General features: G+C 42.3%; 1 protein-coding gene and 1 long non-coding RNA gene across 3 annotated transcripts; one reads left to right on the top strand and one right to left on the bottom strand.

Moving 5' to 3' along the window:
• The first annotated feature begins 1019 nt into the window (after positions 1 to 1019).
• Positions 1020 to 14671, top strand: xrcc1 (X-ray repair complementing defective repair in Chinese hamster cells 1). 2 transcript variants are annotated; one of them, XM_083679241.1, is made up of 17 exons: positions 1020 to 1520; positions 1742 to 1834; positions 1987 to 2094; positions 2316 to 2474; positions 2817 to 2894; positions 3234 to 3357; positions 3572 to 3681; positions 4444 to 4612; positions 4877 to 5126; positions 5781 to 5897; positions 8973 to 9054; positions 9249 to 9342; positions 11140 to 11182; positions 11836 to 12005; positions 13226 to 13316; positions 13510 to 13585; positions 14534 to 14671. In XM_083679241.1, the coding sequence occupies exons 1-17, from the start codon at positions 1470 to 1472 to the stop codon at positions 14639 to 14641; spliced, it is 1923 nt and encodes a 640-aa protein (XP_083535367.1). In that variant the 5' UTR covers positions 1020 to 1469; the 3' UTR covers positions 14642 to 14671. The 2 variants fall into 2 exon arrangements, with proteins under 2 accessions (XP_083535367.1, XP_083535366.1); XM_083679240.1 differs by having other exon boundaries at positions 9240 to 9342.
• LOC310811157 lies at positions 14589 to 14845 on the bottom strand. Its single transcript, XR_014554460.1, has 2 exons — positions 14707 to 14845; positions 14589 to 14674 (listed from the first exon to the last, which is right to left on the bottom strand). It is a non-coding gene; the product is annotated as an uncharacterized lncRNA (long non-coding RNA).
• Between the last annotated feature and the right edge of the window lie 6658 nt (positions 14846 to 21503).

Raw genomic sequence — 21503 nt, 5'->3', positions numbered from 1 at the left:
ATGATGGCACAATGATGATATGCTATAGTACACAGTATATGTTACCCATTTAATGCAATTTTGCTTCATTATACATGGTTTACCATACATGTGTAATGGTGTAAAAATTACACCAAATGGGATGAGTGATGACATGACGTGATTATGTGGATGATGACAATGTACATGTGTTGCATGTAATACAACTGTACATTTTAATTATCCTGTTACTTACAAGGGCTACATCTCACTTTTAGGTCGACCACGTGGATATTACATTTTAACTAACAACTATATGCTGGACATGGATCACATTCTGGGATTCGTCGTTGAGGAAATAACGTCTGCCCCGCCACTTGTACAGTTGTGTTATGGGGCTGCACTTCACACCCTGTATATGGCTTTGTAAACAATAACCACCCTGAAGGGGTGATATACAGTGCCTTCGTGAAGTATTCAGACCCCTTCACTTTTTCCATTTTCCATTTTGTTGTGTTATAGACTCAATTTAAAATCGATTAAATTAAAAAGAATTTGAGAATCAATCCACAGATACCCCAGAATGACAAAGCGAAAATACGTTTTTTGAAATTTCAGTAAATTTATTAAAATTGAAATACAGAACATTTTGTAGCTTTACATTTTTTGTATTGATAAGCAATGGAGTAGTAATACAACCTTATAATTTGAGTTATGATAGGATGAAGTTGTTCACGCTCAAGATTCATTTAGTATGTTATTCAATACTATGAATTGAAATGACCATTGCAATTTTCCCAGATCCCCAAAAGAACGTAATCTGTATGCTGTCGTTATGTTGTAGAACATTTATGATTCTATTATTTTGGTAAAATAAATCGTTTTCATGAGCTTTTACTCCCGCTGAGTTCATTTTTGTTTCACAACCAGGACCCACTAGGTGACCGATGCGCCACCGGGCTAGTTGCTACACGCAACATCCACCACCAAAGAAGAAGCCTTGCCAGTAGTAGCGATTTTGATTGGCTAGAAATATTGACAGTCGGGTCTGATGTCAGAGGTTGTGAAATGAGAGGGATTTTGGTGCGAAATTGAGTTTGGATACATATCTAGACGGTTGTTTTTGTGCTGGTGTCAGTCTTTGTATTAGCAACTTTATAGGGAAGTAAAATACAAAGCAGCAAACACAAAACATTACAAAAAAGTGCACTCATATGGACGATGTAGACGCAGGTCCCACTGCCATCTGCAGACAGTAGCGAGGCTAGCTAGCTAGCTAGCGTGCTCCATTGTTTGACAGCAACTAACTAGCATTAGCTTGCTCGCTAAGTAGCTAGCTAATCATATATTTACTTTTAGTTACTTAATCAATGACGATTACGTGTCCTTTGTATTTTTTTTAATTAATGTTTTTGTTACATGGAATAGCTGACAAGCCATAATTCATCTGTAAGAAATTGGTGTTACTTTGCTGCACTTTTTCAAAACAAGTCAAGTGTGGCCAACTCGACATGCCTGAGATACAACTCAAGCACGTCGTGTCTTGCAGCAGCGAAGACAATGTAAGTTCACTTCTTAACTCCCAATGATTTAAGATCGATCAATGTGCTATATGGCTGAGGATTTTCATAGCCGCTAAGAACACGCAGTCATTATTTGAACACTTTGCATGATAGTGTATTTATTTAGCCAGCACCCCTGATCCCCAAGAGCCCCTGGTTATACATAACAGCAGTAACCGTTGTACGTTACTTATGATACAGTCCTAACTGTTTTGCTGCAGACGCACAAAGCTGACAACCTGCTGAGCTCTGACACCTACAGAAAATGGAAAGCAGCGAGGGCTGGGGAGAAACAAACGTCAGTCATTCTCCAGGTAACTATTCAACCTACACATGAACTGTCATTGTTGGACGTTTTGGAGAGAAAAAAGTGTGTGTGTGTGTATATATATATATATATATATATATCCTCTATTCCTCAGTTCTTTCCAAGTCTGCAACTCATGTCATTTTCTGGTTGTTTCAGTTTGAGAAAGAAGAGCAGGTGCACAGCATAGACATAGGAAATGAAGGATCTGCCTTCATAGAGGTGCTGGTGGGGCACTCAACGTCTGTCAAAGACCAGGACTATGAGGTAGGCTATGCTATGCCATCCGCTAGTGACTCACCGTGTGTCCATCACTTCGATGATGTCTACTTTGCAGACTGAATGAGAAATATGCTCTCTCTCTCTCTCTCTCTCTCTCTCTCTCTCTCTCTCTCTCTCTCTCTCTCTCTTGAATAGCTATGCAGAGTAGCAACTTCCCTGTCTTCCCCATCTTCCCTACCTTAACCCGCTAATTTTGTCTCATACAGGTTCTGCTAGTTACATCTTCCTTTATGTCCCCTACGGAGAGCCGTAATGGCACCAACACCAACCGGGTGCGTTTCTTTGGGCCCAACCAGCTGGTGAAGGCTGCAGCCCAGGAGAAGTGGGACCGGGTGAAGATTGTCTGCAGCCAGCCGTACAGCAAGGTGAGTGGCACTCTGGGAGAGTCGGCTTTTGTGTAGGCCAATGTGATGCTACATAAATCAAAGCAAAATGGGTGATTTGTTAGAAAGTTATGTGAAAAGTAGTACATCTATTTATCTTCACAAAACAGTATTTTTTGGTAAGCAAAATAGGGTCCCTAACTTTCCAACCAGCAGGGGGAACACAAACACAAGATCTAGTTGAGTTTTTCAGTTTCGCAGTTATTCACCCGTATGAGAACTGAACAACCCTCTTGTATATTGTGCTCTACACAAATCAATCAATACCGATGATGGAAAGAAATGACAATCAGTTAAATATTCTCCTTGTTCTCCCACCTCAAGAGCATAGCATATGGAGTGGCCTTTGTGAAGTTCCATTCAACGCCAGACAAAAACGATCCTCCAACCACAACACCGCCGGTAAGAAGAGCTCAGCCTTGGCCTTCGGCCTCTTTCTCTTCTCACATGTTATGTTACTCTTAAGACCAGAAAGCCGGGTAACTAATAGAATGGGAAATAAAGGCACAGTCTGATTTAGTTATTTTTAAAGATTTATTTCATACTGAGGCTTGCAGCTGATAGCAGATGGTGTGGGATGGAGACTCGTCTCAAGATAAGGCAACGTTAGTTTAAAGTCTGGAAACAATTGCCAAAAATACAGTACTTTGATTTTGGAGTAATATGCTTATGGACACTGTCCTGTACTTTTCTAACATCCCTCTCTCTCGACTCAAATTCTCTCTTACCCCCCCCCGACAGAAGTTGACTAAACTGGGCCAGTTTCGTGTAAAGGATGAGCCCCCCTCGACCAGCCCCAATCTACAGCCTGGCAGCCTCTTCTTCAGCAGGGAGAGCACATCTAAAATTAGTCCTGGTCTCAAGGGTAGGTCTGCTTAACCATAGTCCTACTCTGAGATTCAGCAACAGCTCAAGTCAGATTGCTGGCCTCTCATTTGCATTGGTGTGTTGAATGAATGAATTAAATGGAATGTCCTTTGGAATAACAACAGGTATTCTTTGAAACGCTATTTCCATATTCTGTGCGAGTGTATTTTGTTATGTTTCTGTAACCTCCATCCTCTCTCCTCCTCCCCCAGTCTCTCCACAGAGTGAGAAGCTGAGCTATGCAGCTGCTGCCCTGCAGTCTGGGTCAGGGTCTGGGTCTGGGTCCAGCCAACCCTCCTCCTCCAGCTCTAACTCACCACAGGTAAGGGCAACGGCTTCACCTTGACCAGCCAAGATGGATACTACCTTACGCTATTAGATGATGTACTCCCAAGGGAATGCAGCCAACTTGGCCATAATACAGTACAGACTACAGACTACAGACTACATAATACAGTACAGACTACAGACTACATAATACAGTACAGACTACAGACTACATAATACAGTACAGACTACAGACTACATATGGTTGTTGTTTTTGTCGTCTGCCACCCTTGGCAGACCCTCATATCTAATGCTGTGTAGATCTTTGCACAATGATGACCCTCATCTTACTCTGCACAATGACAATAAAGTTGAATCTAATCTAATCTAATCTAATCTTTGTAAAAACATTGTAAATCGTAGATCGTTATGAGAGGAGACGACGACAGGGCAATATTTCCCGAAACAGTGTCTTATCTTGTGCTACCATACGCATCGTTCCAGTGGCTCGGAGATGGATAACTTGTTTATGCCAGAGGAATGGCGGGATCACAGGATGGATTTATGTGTTATTGTATTTCTTTACCGACCAAAGACCTGCGTTGCCTGTGTTGGTTGAAGCGGGCGGCCTTTATGTCTTCCAGGATGTTTTGGACTAGTCCTTTATTTTGGAATTTATTTTTGGGTAAACTTTGAAAAAAAAAGTTTCTAAAATAACAACATTTCAATAAAAAAATATATTAGTCAGATATGATTTGATCTACAGGACAGAAAATAAGTTGTTTACCTCCCATCCCTCCCTCTTCCTCTGTCTCAGGCAGCAGTTAAGAGGAAGTTTGAGTTCAGCAAAGAGCGCCAGTCCGCCCCCGCTCCTCCCCTCTCTAAGAAACCCAGTCCCATGGGCTCCCCTGAGGGAAACGCAGCCACCCCCAAACCTAAAGCCAAACCCAGCGCAGCCAGCACCCCCAGCCCCAGCACTGCCAAAGGTGAGGAAGACCCTGCTGACACACACACTCACCCTCACACTCACATACACACACACATACTCACCCTCACACTCACCCTCACACTCACATACACACACACTCACACTCACATACACACACACTCACCCTCACACTCACATACACACACCTGCCCATTCATTAGCACACTCTCTCACCTTTGTCCATCTATGCGTGTCTGAATAAAGTCCAAGATATTAAAAATAACTTTGTAGTAAATGCATCATTTCCCACACCACCTTTCAGCCCCCCCAGCCCAGAAGACCCATGATAAGAAGAAGGAAAGCCAGACCAAACCAGAGCCCAAACCCAGACCCACACCCAAAGCCCAGAAAGCCCAGAGCTCTGAGTCGCTCCCTCTCAACAAGATCATGGAGGGCGTGGTGTTTGTACTGAGCGGCTTCCAGAACCCCTTCAGAGGGGACCTGAGGGACAAGGCTTTGGCCATGGGGGGCAAGTACCGCCCAGACTGGACCCCTGACGCTACACATCTCATGTGAGTGACATGTGAGACAGAGATCGGGCCGTGTCATCATCATAATCTGAATAGTCAGTAGCGCTGAAATAAACATGGAATGGAAATGGAGCCTAATGGTGATGTTGAATAGGGAAACCGGTTAATATACGCCATTTAGCTGACGCTTTTATCCAACGCGACTTACATTGCAGTGAGTGCATACATTTCAGTATATATGGTCCCAGCAGGAATCAAACTCACAACCCAAGCGTTGTTAGCACTATGCTCTACCAACTGAGCCACAGAGGTTAACTAGAAACTGCACAGCATGTAGCTTTGCCGACTTTGAGAGCCAACATATGCTCAGCGCCGTCTGTTGTAAAAGCAACACTAGTGTAACTAGCTATAAGAGTTCCCTAAAGTCCCTAATCCACGTCTTTTCATCGTGCCAAGTGATCTGCCTTCCCTTTAGTATGGTCACTGACTGTGTGTGTGTGTTTTGTAATTCTTCCTTCTTCTAGCATTGTGACTGTCAATAGCCCCTGGTCCAAGCATAGATTACTTTTTCTTACGATGACCTGATGGATAGGTGATTCACCTACTTAAGACAAATGTATTTGTTGTAAGTTGCTTTGGATAAAGGCGTCTGCTAAAAATGCCATGAATGTAAATGTGTGTCTTTTCCTCCTACAGTTGTGCCTTTTCCAACACACCAAAGTACAGCCAAGTGAAGGCAGCAGGTGGCATCATTGTCCGGAAGGAGTGGGTACTGGACTGTCATAAGAGGAGGCAGAAGATCCCCTTCAAACGGTGAGAGAGGGAGAGAGAGAGGGAGAAGGAGAGAGTATAAGAGGGAGAAAAGAGGGAGAAAAGAGACTCGTGTCCCAATTCTCTCTCCTCTTCTTCCTGGAGTGTACCCTTATGCACTCTCCCAATTACAAGGATTACAAAAACATGGGATTGGTGTAAGCACAGGCTTGAAGGAGTTTCACCCGAGGCTCTTACACTAGTCTGTTCCTTTTGATGTGGGGGAGTGACAAGTCCACACTTCAGGGAAAAGGCATAGAGAATTAGGATGCAGCAGGAGAGAATCGGAGGGCCTTTCAATGACTACTGTATATGAAAGGCGATACAGACTATATATTTATACACACACATGCATATGTAATTTTATTTTTAGTCTTTTATATGCACACATACATACTGTATATCATTTTATTTTGTAGTCTTTTCTTTCCATTGTAGTTCAATTCAAGTAATTGTTCTTACAACAGACGTCTTCGACAGACCAGGCAATACAACTTGACTGAGGGTAATGTTAATACATGGAATTGATATAGTGCTTCTCTAAGACCCAGACGTTTTGAGGTGCTTGAGTGCGTTGTTGAAAGGGAATCTGCTTTAGATTAATGGGTTATCTGTGTGCAGGGCAGGCTTACACACTGTCAGAAACCTGCCATCACAACTAGCTTTTATTCCAAGCTTTAAAGCCAAGCTGCAACTCTACTATTTTATCCATTGATCCTGATACTGTCTGACAGGCGCTTCTAAACCTCGTCTTGCCATGACTCTGCCGGTGCTTTACACTGAGGACTGTAACCTTGGATGAGTTGATGCCTCCCTGCTGTGATCACGTATTCAGCCTGATCCACCTCCACCACTCTAATCATTCCTGCTCATTACAGCCTGCTTTTCAATGACGACAGCAAACGAAGGCCCCTCTCTTCAGTCCAAATGACTCTATGTGTGTATTGAATAATGGATGGTTGAAGAACAAGTTCGTAAAAGCAAGGCCTGAAATAATTGGAGGGTTACTTGGTGTTTTTCCACATTGAGTGAACATCTTTCAGTTATTATTTTTATTGCGTTATTCACTGTCGCACTTTGACACTACTGCACTGTTCCATACTCCCGTTCAGGGTGATAATGAGTGGTTTTGTAGTGTTGCTTCAGCTAAATGTGTCTCACGGACAAATGTATATATTCACCCATCAAATATCGACATATGAGATCATCAAGTAGGTGTGCTGTATTGTTATGGAAGCTCTGCTGAAAGCTATCGATTGTGCTTTGCTCGAAGGTTATACAGCTATTCACACACCGATATTAATGGGATATTTAGCGTTATATCACATATCTGGTCTATCACAATTTAGCTGTAGTTTGTGGTAGATTGTGTGCACTGACCCCCCTCTCTACTGGAGACTATTATGTCGTCATTCTCTCTCTCCATCTCCCCTCACAATCACTGCTTTTGTACTGACCTCCTCTCTCTCCCTCCTCTCTCCCTCAGTCCTCTTTCGCTTGTTCCTGGTTCCCGGCCTAACTACGGCCCCCCCGCGGCCCCCTCTCTATTGTGCAGCTCTGTTGAGTGCATGGCTCTGATTATGTATTCCTTATTTAAAAGCTGCATCTGCTATGGGTAATTAAAAGGTCCACTTCCTTTGAAGATGACAAGTGCCCAAACAAACACACACACACTCGTGCACACACAGGAACAAGGTCATCGGCGCACTCGTACGCTAATGCCCAGGGCTGCACAAAGACTATTATGCATCCATATGTTCGCTCATATACCTTTAAAGGGGCAATCTGTAATTGGTACATTCATTTTTTGTACTTTCAAATGAATGATATGTATCCATTGATTCTTTATAAATGCCTCCATGAGCTTCAATTTTCTTACCCCATCAGAAACCAAAATATAAGCTTGTTTTACTCCATTGTTTGTAAACAATTAAATTGTAAACAAACATTGTATAGCTTGTTAACTTATAAATAAGCCAGACTAGTTATGGTCGAACATGGGAATGGAGACGTGTTTGTCTGTGCTGTGTTATAGGAAGCGTGTTTTATTATAATATTCTTTATTATATAATATTATAATAATATAATATTATATAATAATATAATATTATATAATAAATATAATAATATATAATAAATTATTATAATATTTATTTATTCATGATGTGTTCATTGTGGAAGACCATCCATCTGCCACCTCAAATACCCCCACATCCTTGGTGAAGAAAGCTTCTTTTGCTTATACTTTGCGTTCTTAATGCAGAGGGAAGTAGACTCCTCCCGCACTTCCCTGTGGAGGTTAGACGAGGCATCCATTAGCTACCCTTAATTAAATGTCTTGGACAATTCCATCTGAACTCAATCCACGATATTGGATTGATTTCCATAAGAACTGTGGAAGCGACAAATGAGGGTATAAGTCCTGTACCCTCTCCTCTGTAGCTGTGTGTGTGTGTGTGTGTGTGTGTGTGTGTGTGTGTGTGTGTGTGTACATGAGCTCCCCTACTCCTTTTTCATATTCCAATTTCACCAGTGCTGTGGGATACATGAGAAATGGAGCTAAGCACTGGATCTCAGTTACAGTGTGAGGAGTGATGATGATTACCCTTAACGGTGGTATTTCACCGCAGCTGCCCTCAGCTCTCCCATGCTGATAATCTCAAAGTAACTTAAGGGGGCTGGAGGGCGTCTGGAGGGCGTCTGGAGGGCGTCTATGTGGAAAAAAGGTCTTACGTCTGTGTGTGTTTATGGCTTTTCATTTCTACATGTGTCGGTGTAGGTTGGTAGCCTGTATCTGTCTGGATTTGAGATCTACCTTTTTGTTCACTCTTCACTTCTCATTGAAGTTTTTCCCTTTCAACGATTACATAACCTAAGAATTGCTGGCAGTGTCATCATCTGCTTTTTAACTAGATGCCTGCCTCTGCCCATGTTGTTTACCACAATTCATTTCTTTTCAGATTTGTTGCTTCATTTTTAAACTTTTTCAAAAAAAAATTTCACTCTTTGTTTGTGTTTGTGTTCAACTGCCTCCCTCCCTGTTGTCTTTCCCTAAACTCTCTCCATCGGATCTGCCAGGTACCTGATGGATGGAGCAGACTCCAGCTCGGAGAGCGAGGTAGAGGAGGATGACGAGAGCGAGGAAGAAAAGGAGAGAAGGGTAAGGGCCCTCTTAAGCCTCTGTTTGACCCTATCACATCCCACCAAAGTAATGTGACACACAATGACATGGCTAACTTAGACAATTATTGACATCAAATGATTTTTTTTTACCCTATCTCTTATTTTATTTCTGTTTACTCTCCTTCTGTCCTCCATCCACTCCTCAATCTCTATCCTTGAAAGACCCCACAGAAGGCTGAGAGGCAAGTCACCCCTAAAAAGCTGGCCATAAAGAAAGAGGAAGAAGAGGATGAGTATGGTGGCTCAACAGAAGCAGATGGACCAGGTTTGGACACACGCCACACACACACACGCCACACACACACACACACACACACACACACACACACACACACACCTTAGTTCCGCCAGAAATAGAACGTACACATCACTACTACATCTCAAATAATCACTCCAGACCGTTTTCTCCCTGTACTTCCTGGGCTTGATATGGCCCTTAATTTGAGGTCAATTGTACTTGTCACAGGAAATGAGGTGGAGGTGTATATTATCCACAGCAAGGGCAATCCGTCTGAAGTGCAGTTACAGGGCAACAGCCGATGGGCCTCAAGTCTCATTTCTCAATTAAAAGAAGGCCCGGGTCCACCTGAGACAGAGAGTTGAGAGGAGGGATGAGAAGATTGGCGAGAGGGTGAAGTGGACAGCCTGCCCCTAGAAGAGTGGGATGGAGAAAATAGACAGATGAGGGAGAGAGGAGAATTGAGAGGAAATTGCGGGGTTCATACTGAGAGACATACATAACAAGAGTGGAGACAGATATAACACAACACTTTTGTCAAAGACTCGGGGCAGCCGAAGAGGTAAAACGAACAACAGACACTCGTTCGCATGGCATGCGTTGTGCATCGCCATTGTAATGACTTTTAAACCAAATGAGCCAACAATGCGTTTTCTGTTCATAACAGTTGACTAAACTAAAGCATGTGTTTCAAAATTGAAGGGCCATGGGACAGTGTGTTCATAAAGGAGGACAAAGGGACCTGCTTGTAGTCCTCTCTCTTCCCGGAACTCCCTCAGAAATGTTCCACTCAGAAGCATTGTTGTTCACAGAAGTTGTTTTGGTAAACATGTCGGTGTGCTATTGGTGTTTTTTCTATAGCAGTGGAAGTGAGCCTTATATATATATAAATTGCGCGATAGCTCAAATCACAGAAAGGGAGGGAAAGCACAGCACTAAAACCGAAGAGGATGCAGTGAATTGAGAGAAGTGAAGGAACAGTCGAGCCGAGGGAAGAGAGGAGGAGAGAAGAAAAGCTTACTAAAAGCTTAAGATACTGCTGTTTAATGGCGTGTGCGGAGGTAGAAGGATTGACGACGACGACGCCACAGAAAGGAAAGGAAGAGAGGGGACGCACGCGGCTCTAGGATCAAGGAAAAGGGAAGAAGTACTTCCACGGAAGGAATCTCTGTAAAAGGACTTGTGCATGATTCTCATTTCTATGTTAATGCAAGGCCAGGAGTAGAGTGCTGGGGTGCGTTGGTGAGGGAGCACGACTGAGGCACACACAGGACGGGTTCACCTCCACATCCCGTCGAGGAGGAATGGTGAAGGAGAAACGAATTACAGATGTTAATCTCAATAGTCTGAAGTAGCTTCCTCTTCCAGTCTCCTCTCCTCCATCTATATACCAATCAGAAAATACACACAAGGTGCTTAGCTACAGCAGGGAAAAGCAATTGGGCTGAAGCATACCCATTAATTTAGCTTTGGCCCGTCCAGTTCATTCAGATCAATGCATACTGAGACAAGGAGAAGAATAATTTAAACTATGGAGATGCACCTAGATATCAGCCCTGAAGTGGTTTGTTCACCAGCCTGTTTGCTGTAGTTTAATTAACTGTTTAATTAGAACCGAAGTTCCCTGCCGTGAGTTATTCTCCCGTAGGCCATCTGTGGAAAACTGATATTCCAAAACTAGTTAGGCATGGAGACTTCTGGTCTACTGTAGTCCATAAGTGAGCTGAAATATTATGCCTAGATTGGCTAAAATCCTAGGAAGTGTCCAGTGCGAGCCCAAGTTGCTGCTGACAAATAACTCTTCGCTCCCTTCTCCCCCCACAGAGGACGACGAGTCAGGCATGGACACAGAGGACGAGCTGAAAAGGTAACGATCTTTAATTATCGTTAATGCCGTGTCACTCATATCAGGTTGCGGTGCGTTTGAACCCCATGTCCCGGAGTGCCTCTGGGTCGACGGGCCCTCCTGTGTCTGCTGCCCTCTCACAGCTCAGACGGTATAATCACACAGATTTGTTATTTCACCATCGTAGTGTTGCTCTCTATCATTTCCCCATCACTGCGTACCGAAGCAGCAGGAAGCTGGCGCTAGACAGAGGGAGAGAGATTGCTCTCATTGACTTTAATTAGCGGTGGCGACGGCGGCGGCGGTCGGATTTGCGTGTTGCGTTGCATGTCAATGAACGGCGTCGCTCGTCAGCGGACGGGGCGGTCTGTTCGTAATCGCTCCCGTGCAGCAGCGCCTTTTATAGAAGTCTGAAATTACATTAAACGAAACCAAACAAAACGAAAGACCACTCTGAAATGGGCTTCCGCCGTTTCCGTCTATTTCTTCCATCTAAAGCCTTGGGTGGATGTGTGATTGTGGGCACTTAACGGACATTTCTGGGTCTGTAAGTTGCCTTTTTGTTGTGGTGTTGTATGCTTGGCTTTTTAGGCCGGATGGATAGATTCGTTCAAAACACTCCAGCCAGAGGGTTGATTTAAAATTCTTGATTTTTTTCGTCCTTTCACCTACAGGGTTGAGAGCACGAGTTTGCAGAAGAAGGGAGAGAAGGAGAGGAAAGGAGCGGTAAAGGGAGAGAAGGAGAGGAAAGGAGCGGTAAAGGATGAGGACCTGTACGGCGGCTCAACGGATGAGAATACAGACGCAGAGGCCGAAGAGGACAAGCCCATCCCTGAGCTACCAGGTCTGTCTGTCCTTCTACCTGTCTGTCTCTGTCTGTCTGTCTGTCCATCAGCTTGCCTGTCTATCCTTACTTCTAGGGATGAACTATTTATTTATTTATTTATTTGCTTTCGACAATCCGACCCACATTAACTGGTTAATAACCGAATAAAAAGTTCCAAAATGTAAAAGACGTGACCCACAAAATAGAAATGCGTGGTCTGGTAGGCGGGTGAGTAATCAGCTGGCTTTAGGACCATGCAGAGGCACCACTATACTGTCCGTTTACCTCATTGCTCAAGCTGAGTTGAAATCTTGCCCCATGCAGTACATCTTTCTTAATATTTCAAAGATTGTCTGTATGATTCGCTCAAACTTTTCTGCGTGTCTGGGCTAATCGTATTACCATATTGGCAAACATATCAACAATGTTTTCAATCCAGGTGGCTTGGCAAGCATTGCGACATTGTGTCATAGTGGCATCTCCTCAAACTTTGCCCAGTTTGTCTATGATTACACCCACAGCCCACATCCACAACAGTAAAGCTAACAAATGTGGAGGACAGAACTGTTAAACATTTTCAAATTGATCTCATAAAAATGTTGTGTGAGAGAGAAATTTGAATTGCACAAAATGCACTTATAGAAGGGAAAATCTTTTATCAACCTCTTTTGCTCTACCCTGTAAAAAAAGACAAAGAAGCCAATGTGATTCCACAAAATCTACCGATAAGCATAACCGGTTAAAGTTCTAGTTGGCGGTTAACCGATTAATGGTTAGTCATTAACATCCTTACTTCCTTCTGTTCCACCATCAGAATGTCGGTCCCTCTTACTGTCTGTCTGTGCTTCTGTCTGTCTTTATGCACTGTATGTCCTGTCCTTCTGTCTGTCTTTATGCACTGTATGTCCTGTCCTTCTGTCTGTCTTTATGCACTGTATGTCCTGTCCTTCTGTTTGTCTGGACTACTATCAGGCTGCCCATTCCTCTCTTATTTCTGTAATTCTGACTGTCTTCATGTGCTGTCTGTGTGTCAAACTGTTATTTCTGTGTCTCATTGAACGTCTAAAATTACTGCTGTCCCTCTGTCACTCTCAGACGTTAAGGTGTCAAATTGCATACAATTCCCTTCATCCTTTATGTACGAACCGTAGTGGTTCCTCTGCTGCTGTGCAGTGGGTCTCTGTCTCTCTCCCTGCTCATCTGTCACACTCTCCATCTCATTTTCTCATTACCTTCAGAGTTCTTGACTGGGAAGAGATTCTTCCTCTATGGCAAGTTCCCCAACAATGACAGACGCCTACTTCTGCGGTACATTGTCGCCTTCAACGGGTAAGGAGTTATAAAATGCACCAAAGGATGAATCGTTTTGCGTCATTGAACCGTGGTAAAACATTTTGCATCTGGATCTCAAGTTGGCCTTGAAAGATGTACAAAAAGAATATTACAAGATTTTTAACTCACCTTGCCTAAAATGACTCCCTCACTGTTCTTTTCCCCCTCCCTCGTTGTGTCTCTCCTCCAGGGCCATTGAGGACTACATGAGTGAGAAGGTGCAGTTTGTGGTGACAAGCGAGGGCTGGCATGACTCCTTTGAGGACGTGAGTGGGACCTCGCTCATCTGTCCCCCTGGCTGACGTTCAACACATTCACAAACACACTCATGTTTATATATATATATATATATATATATATATATATATATATATATATATACGCACACACACGCAAATGTTTTTTCAAGGCTCTGATGTCATTGTGAAGTGGGAAAGCTGTTGCTTTTAGTGAGGTACAATAAAGCCCATCACTGGTCTATGTATGCGTGCTGTGTGTGTGTGTATGCGTATGTGTGTGTGTGTGTGTGTGTGTATGTGTGTATGTGTGTGTATGTGTGTATGTGTGTATGTGTGTATGTGTGTATGTGTGTATGTGTGTGTGTGTGTGTGTGTGTGTGTGTGTGTGTGTGTGTGTGTGTGTGTGTGTAAAGCCTGCTTAGTCGTCCGTGCTCAGCGCTCGCTCTATAATTTACCCTAAAAGAGAGACAGAAATGCATGAATAACAAATGTTCGCCAAAAGGCTCAGAATTAAATCATACTGCTTTATTTTCCACTCAAGCTACCAAACAATTATCTTAAGTGGAATAAGTGATCCATTTTACCTGGATAGGTATAATTTAAAAAAATACAAAACAAATACAAAAAAAACATTTGAGCAAAGTGGTGTTTTTCCAACGTTGCTGGTGCAGGCAGGTTGGCTGCTTTCGATGTAATGTATTTTTTCCAAGTACATCTGTATTCGCTGTATTCCACACTGACTAATTTGCAATGCAAAGTGCCTTCACTAAATATTGAGCTGTTTAAATATATATGTCGTTGACCCACATGTTGTCCCATTTTTTAATTTGGGCTGACAGCAAACCCTCATTCGCTCTGAGGAGGGGCTGGTCACTCCCCGCTTCATTATGAAACCGACTCCCTCCCCCTGACATTCATTCATTTATTCATCTCTCTCTCTCCCCCTCCCTCCCTCCCTCCCACCCTCCCCCACAGGCGCTCTTGGAGAATGGCAACCTGAGCTTTGTCAAGCCCACATGGATTTTTGCCATTAACAATCGACAGAAGATGCTGCCATATCAGCCCTACACTGTTGTCCCTTGAACTCTTAACACAAGGCTGTGTTTGCCAGCCCACCTACACACACACACACACACACACACACACACACACACACACACACACACACACACACACACACACACACACACACACACTCGGAACTGAGAAGTCAATCAAAGCCATAGAAACCAGCTCTTCTCCCTCACCACAAGCCACTTATCCCAGGTGAATTCAACAATTTTTTCCACCTTGCCTTTCGGTACAAATGACTTGATCTTAGTACATGAACGAACAGGTTCCATCTCTGTTTGGGGAGTCTCCACACCTGACCAGGCATGTTCATATAGACAGGTGAATGTTGTGCAATGATGGTGGTAACACTAGGGCTATCTTTAAGGGCTTGATAAACTTAAAGGCTCCACTGTCATATTGATTACCTCCAATACCTCAGGGGCTGTGTGGAACCTGGAATTATCATCCCTGTCTGGTGGGTCAGTGGTGTTGATGGAGCTCTCTATGTTTGTATTGAAAGCAATATGATATGAGACCTACAGAGAGCTACTTTAAGTAAAAGTGTTGGTTAGGGTTAAGGTCACTGAGTGTCACTGAAGGTTGAGGACCACCGTAGATTTAGAAATCCTTGTCACCAGGTAGGAATTGGAAATTGGGATCAGGGAATGGTTGGTGTTTCTGTTGTCATAGCTTGAACAAATAAATGACACTGCAGGATAGTCTTTGATGTTTGTTTTTTTGTGTAGTTTGTAGACTAATTGAATTACGTTCAGCTTTTTTGTTTTATTTATGTTGTTTGCTGTCTTAATTGGAACACGGGGACTTGTGTGTGAGGATCGAAGAAGTCCTGTGACCACGTCTTTGTTTGTGCTTTCCTCGTTTGGAAAATGTCTTCTCATCAGCTTTTTTTTCCTGCCCTGTGGATGTGGTTCGTTGTATTGTAGCCTTGCTTTCAGATGATACTTAATTGTTTTGGGTTTCTCATTAAAATAATGGAATTTAAATTGATTGTGCCCCTCATGTTTTTATTTATCAATCATTGCCCTTAATAACCCTTATCCTCATACAGTATCTCTCCATTCCTGTTTTTACCCCCAGAGCCATTTCCATCTATGCTTTAATTCTCTCCATCTCTCATCTCTGGCCCACTTTCCCTCTCTAATTTAGCTCTCCTTTCCCTGTTTTTCTCCCTCGAGCGACTTGGTCCTCTGCTCTTCAGTCAAGGGGATTAGAGTGATGGAATAAGTGTAGGAGAGAGGTTACAGGGGGGAAGAGGATAAGGGTTGGCATTGAAGATTGTTTTTGATTTTTTTTTTAAGAATATTCGGCAAATTCATTTAATTTAGGCGTATTTCTTCTGTTATGTGAGGTGAATGCATACACACACAGGGGAATGTTATTCATACAGTACCTGTCAGACGGTACTCAGCATTGACAGTCTTACAGTGCTGCTTGAAAGTATGTGAACCCCTTCTTTTTTTAGTTTTTACCATGAAATCTTTATTTAATCAGAACAAGTATTTTTTTTATCTGACATAACAGTTTTATATTTACCAATTCCATATGTTTTTTGGAAATCATGCGTGTAGTAAAAAAACTAAATAATAAAGAAATTAGTGCAGGTGCAAAAATAAGTGAACCCCAAGTTGCATTGGTTAAATCAAGTAGGTAAGTAGAATCGGGACTGACAAATAGAGATAAGAAACCTTGTGTTACCCATACAAGTGAATGTTACCCATACAGGTGAATGCAAAACACACCATGCCGAGAGGAAAGGGGATCTCAGGGGACATCAGGAAGAGGGTAGTGAGAGCACATCAGTCTGGGGAAGGCTATAAAATCATCTCAACAAGATTTGAGCTCCATCAGTCCACTGTGAGGCAAATAATTTACAAATGGAGAGCATTTAACATGACAGCAACTCGGCCTAGAAGTGGACGCCCTTCCGAAATATCCCACAAGAAAAATAATAAATTAGGTAAAAGCCAACCCAAACATAACATTTGCAGACCTCCCTTGCTGCATCTCAGGTAACTGCATGCTTCATCAATAAGAACACTGAATCGAAATGGCATTCATGGCCTCTACTGTCAAAAAAGGACCAAACTGCCCGTTTTAACTTTGCCAGAGACCACCTGGACAAGCCTGAAGGTTTCTGGAAGTCCGTTCTCTGAACAGATGAGTCCAAAATTGACCTTTTTGGTCACAATCAAAACCACTACGTTTGGCCCAACACTGCCTACCACCAAAAGAACCTTATCCCAACAGTCAAGCATGGTGGTGGGAATGTCAAGATCTGGGGCTGCTTTTCCTCCTCTGGACCTGGATGACTCCACATCATTAAGGGAACCATGAATTCTGAGGTATACCAGGAGATTCTTGAACAGAACATCAAGCCATCAGTCAAGGAGCTAAAGCTGGGCTGAAAATGGGTCTTAAGTATTCAAGCAAATCTACTATAGAATGGCTCAGGAGAAAGAAGATTTGTGTTTTGGATTGACCAAGTCAAAGTTCTGACCTAAATCCAATCAAGATGATGTGGCAGGACCTGAAGCAGTTCATGCCAGACACCCCTCAAATCTCACTCAATTGGCTGAGTTGTGTAAGGAGGAGTGGGCAAAAATCCCTCAAAACAGATGTCAGAGACTGATTAGTGGCTATACAGTACATGACGTTTACTGTTAACGCTGCAAATGGAGGTGCCACAAGCTATTGACTGAAGACGTTCACATATTTTTGCACACATGGAATCTGAGTTTTTGTTACCTAAACCACTTTAATTAAATAAACAATACAAATATATATATTTTTGTGTACTTTCTTTGCAATGTCTTTCTTACGAATTGGGGTTTAGATACAGATTTTATAAATGTATTTTTATATTTTGTACACAAATAATGACGATCCCTGTAGGGTTGTACATCTATTAGCAGCTTTTTAGAAAATAGTGCTTTCTTCTATTTCAAAGGATCGGTCTTGGTCTTAATCTATTTCTTTGAAATACTTTTTTGTCCTTGAGAGAGAACGAGAGAGAGTTACAGAAGGTCAGAGTTTTGCATTCGTCGAGAAATACATCTTTTTCTGTGTCACCTTGATTCTTTTGACAATTTCTAAGGGAAAAAGATTGGCTTCTTTGTCTTTATCATATGTGATGACTACATGATTATGGTACATTGTGAGACCCTGTTACGGCTATAGAAACTTGATTAATTGTTTAACGGATGCCCCGCTTCACTTCAAAAAAGATCATACATTATTATTATGTTGGTTATTGCGTCGTTTTCTGATCGGGCCGGCCCGAAGAATGAGTGAAGTATAAGATTGCATATGGCCTTGAAATGAAATTATACTTTAAATACTGTTATTTGTATGTTTTTTCGCTCATTCGCCTCACTTTTCTGAAAATGAAGCTGACAATATATATTTTAACCTCATATTAACTGTTTGATTTCAAATCTAAACTTTTGGAGTATAGAGCCGTAAGAAGACATGCTTCACTGTCCACATACTTAAATCTTTTTTTATTTTATTCAAAGTGTATCCCTTTTTATGATGAAGAATAAAATTAAACTGAATTGAATTCATACTTGGACACTAACCAAGTTCCCTAAAATATCGACTCACTCTCAGTGCCGTGTTGTGCCAGTTAGATAAAACTGTCCATCTCTCAACCTCGTCCATTGCTATGGCTTTTCATTCTACAATATTAAAATATATGGATTTTAATTTCTAATTCCATGCTCTTTTATGAGGCTCTCCCCCTTCACTCATTTTTCTCACTCACAAGGATTTCCTCTAACTGCTTCTGCTCACTGACAAATCTATATAGATGGCTTAATTTGCATGCAATTAACGAGCTTTTAACCACGCAGTTAATTCATTTGTGTCTTTGTCTGCCTCTCTCTCTCTGTCTGTCTCTCTCTGTCTGTGTGTCAGTGTGTTTTCAAATGGGTATAATCAAGACAAGTGTGTATTGCTGACATTCCACCCCCCTCTTCCCTCCCCTTCATATCCGCTGTACCACTGCTGCGGCACATCTCTTGTTAGACGGCTGCACAACAGCTCTCTCTGACCCCAAGCAGAAAAGGGGGGAGAGAGAGGCGACAGCTCAATTGCTGGGAGGGATAGACAGAGCGTGAAAGAGGTAGAGAGAGAGAGAGAGAGAGAGAGAGCAGGGAGTGGGAAAAGAGGTTCCTTCTTCAGCACTCTCACTGAGGTGGAGGTGGAGGGGGAGTGAGTTGTGCTCCATGTTACAGAGGTCCAGGTGTGAGGGCTGAAACAGAGTCAATCGCCGTTGACTGTGATTGATTTCTCAAGGCAGTTGTTATCAGGTTCACCACTGCAGTGCTGGAGGGAATGGGACAGAACACCACCACAGCTGTGTGAGGGTGAGTGGCATTTGGAACGATTTAGAATCTAGTATTTCTCTACTAATTCTCAAGTTGTGGCTTGCATGGTTCTGCTACTGTATTTGACGACCTGTGTGTGTGTGTGTGTGTGTGCGTGCCTAAGATCTTATCATCAGGAAATTAAATGATTTTTGTTATGATAATTTTTTGTGCCCTGAAATAGGGTGACTGTGTAAAAAGGGTTGCCATTTCAAAATGGTGAAAACCAACATGTACACTTATACGATTAAATAAAAGCTGAGAATCTATATTTTAACCTCATAGTAATTGCTTGATTTCAAATCCAAACTTGGAGTATAGAGCCAAAAGAAGAAAACAAGCTTCACTGCCCCATTAATTATGCAGAACATTGTATTGTAAAGGGGCCATTTGTAATTGGTACATCCATTTTTTTACTTTTAAATTAATGATATCCATTGACTCTTGAAGAATGTAACTTATACTGTAGTTTAACTGTCTTACATCAGAACCCAAAATATGAGCTTGTTTTACTCCATTGTTTGTAAACAGTTCAACTGTAAACACTTAAAACTATCATTATAATCTCATGAATGGTCAGTCCTTTCGTCCGTAGCTCTGTCTGTGAAATTGAGAGTGGTTACACTTCTCTAGCCCCAGCTGTTTACCAAAAAAGGTGGCGGGGAGCCCGCTTTGTTGTTGTTTGAATCACAGATTGCACCTTTAAATCATGCATAAGTTAGTGCCTACGTATTTGATAAATGTTTAGACCAGTAAGGGGTTGAATATTCTCTCAGAAACACAATGATTATGATTGGAGACGATTGGAATAATGATGCTCGGTATTCAGGAATCAGTTTGCGAGCGTTTGGGCGGGATATTATATATCTTATATCTTATATTCAATATTCAGGAGTGCAGGGAGAGCAGGTGGTACTGTACACTACACCCCAAACCAACGAGCCATTAATTACAGTACATTCTTTATAATATATAATTTTTTATAATATAATATATTTCGCTTTTAACTTTTAAGACCGGAGATTAATTGACTACTTCATTCCTCCAGAGACGGTTCAAGGTCAGGATTCACTCAGAGAACAGAACTTTGGAGGGGCTGTTAAAGAAGCGAGAGACACAGAAAGAATGTTCCTCCCCAAATGTACTGTAGGCACTGTGCTAATTACGCTGCAGCACTGCCGCTACAGTGCTACAGCAAGCGCACGTCTCTCCCAGCAGTACCGATGTATTCAAGCTGCTCAGTTGTATCCAGTACCCTCCATTGGTTGGCACCCAATGAAAGATTTATTGGAGGGTAGCTCAGTCACGCCTTGAGCCAAGGTTGGGCACAGACTTTTTACAACTGACAAGGCCGAGGCTGTATAAGACATAACTAGAGCCCAATCTTTTGAAGAGATTGACAGAGGGGGTGAAAAGAGGCTGGGTAGGAAAGATAGAATTGATTAAATCAATTGTTAGTTGTTGTTATCACACGTTGGTTGAGAACTGTGTTTCTTGCCGCTGTTTGCATAAGTGACGCATGCACATTACGGAATGTGATTGACATTTACATTTACTTATTTAATGGAAACCACACAAGATTCCACATTGATGTCGGACCCAGACTTCCAAGCAGAGGGTTGTTGTGCTCTTTGGGAGAGAGGGGGCTTTGACAAAGCTTTTCATTTTCTCTTTTATTAAGTCCAGTAGACTATCCGCTTCTGCTCCCCGTTTTTGAGTCTTCATCTGCATAACTCGTTTTTTATTAAGTAGGGCTCAAAGAAGCACTGACACGCACAGATTAACACAATAGGGTCAATTCAATTCCCCTCTTTCTCATTGTCTCATTTCAAGCTTGGAATGTTTTTTTTTGTCTAAGAAGTCATCCACCCCAATTTGTATCCATGAAAGCATAGAATGGTTCCCAACAAGCCCAACTTATGATGAACATTACCAAAGATATTGCTTCATTGTTTGATGTTGTGTTTTCCCGTCAGTGACTAATTTGATCACTCATCATGATCCTGTTCATTGAAAACTTAATAAGCATTTCCCAAGAACCTATAATCTCATCTCTCTATTGAGATTCTGGGGGCATAGGAAATAAACACATAATGGGAAGTTGTCTACAAGTCTCCACCCCCCTAAACCTTTAAATCTGCTCACAATGCAATTCCCGTTCCCCCCTGCTCTCTGTTTACAACTCGACCTACATGCATTGCGTGAATTGAAAACATGGAGTTAGCTCGAGATGTTTTTCGCAGGTGAGCAGTGTGCATTCAATTCCCCGTTTTAAAGATAATTCAGGTAAAAATCCATGCCTCCATTTCAAGCACCTCCTCAACCCCTCTCTATTTGACGACAGAATCCGTGGCAATGGTAAACTTCACCGGATTGTTACTCTCCCCTGGCCCCCACATATAATTGACCCTTTAAAGTGCTTTTCGTGACTCGAGTCCTACCTTTTAGAGTTTAAAAACGGAGATACTGAGAACCACAAGGAATAGTTCTATGAACATTTTGGT

The sequence above is a fragment of the Argentina silus genome, assembly GCF_951799395.1.
Source record: "Argentina silus genome assembly, chromosome: 10".
Classification (NCBI taxonomy): domain Eukaryota; kingdom Metazoa; phylum Chordata; class Actinopteri; order Argentiniformes; family Argentinidae; genus Argentina; species Argentina silus.
Note: the sequence above shows the minus strand (reverse complement) of the source record. Positions and strands in the feature narration are given on the sequence as shown.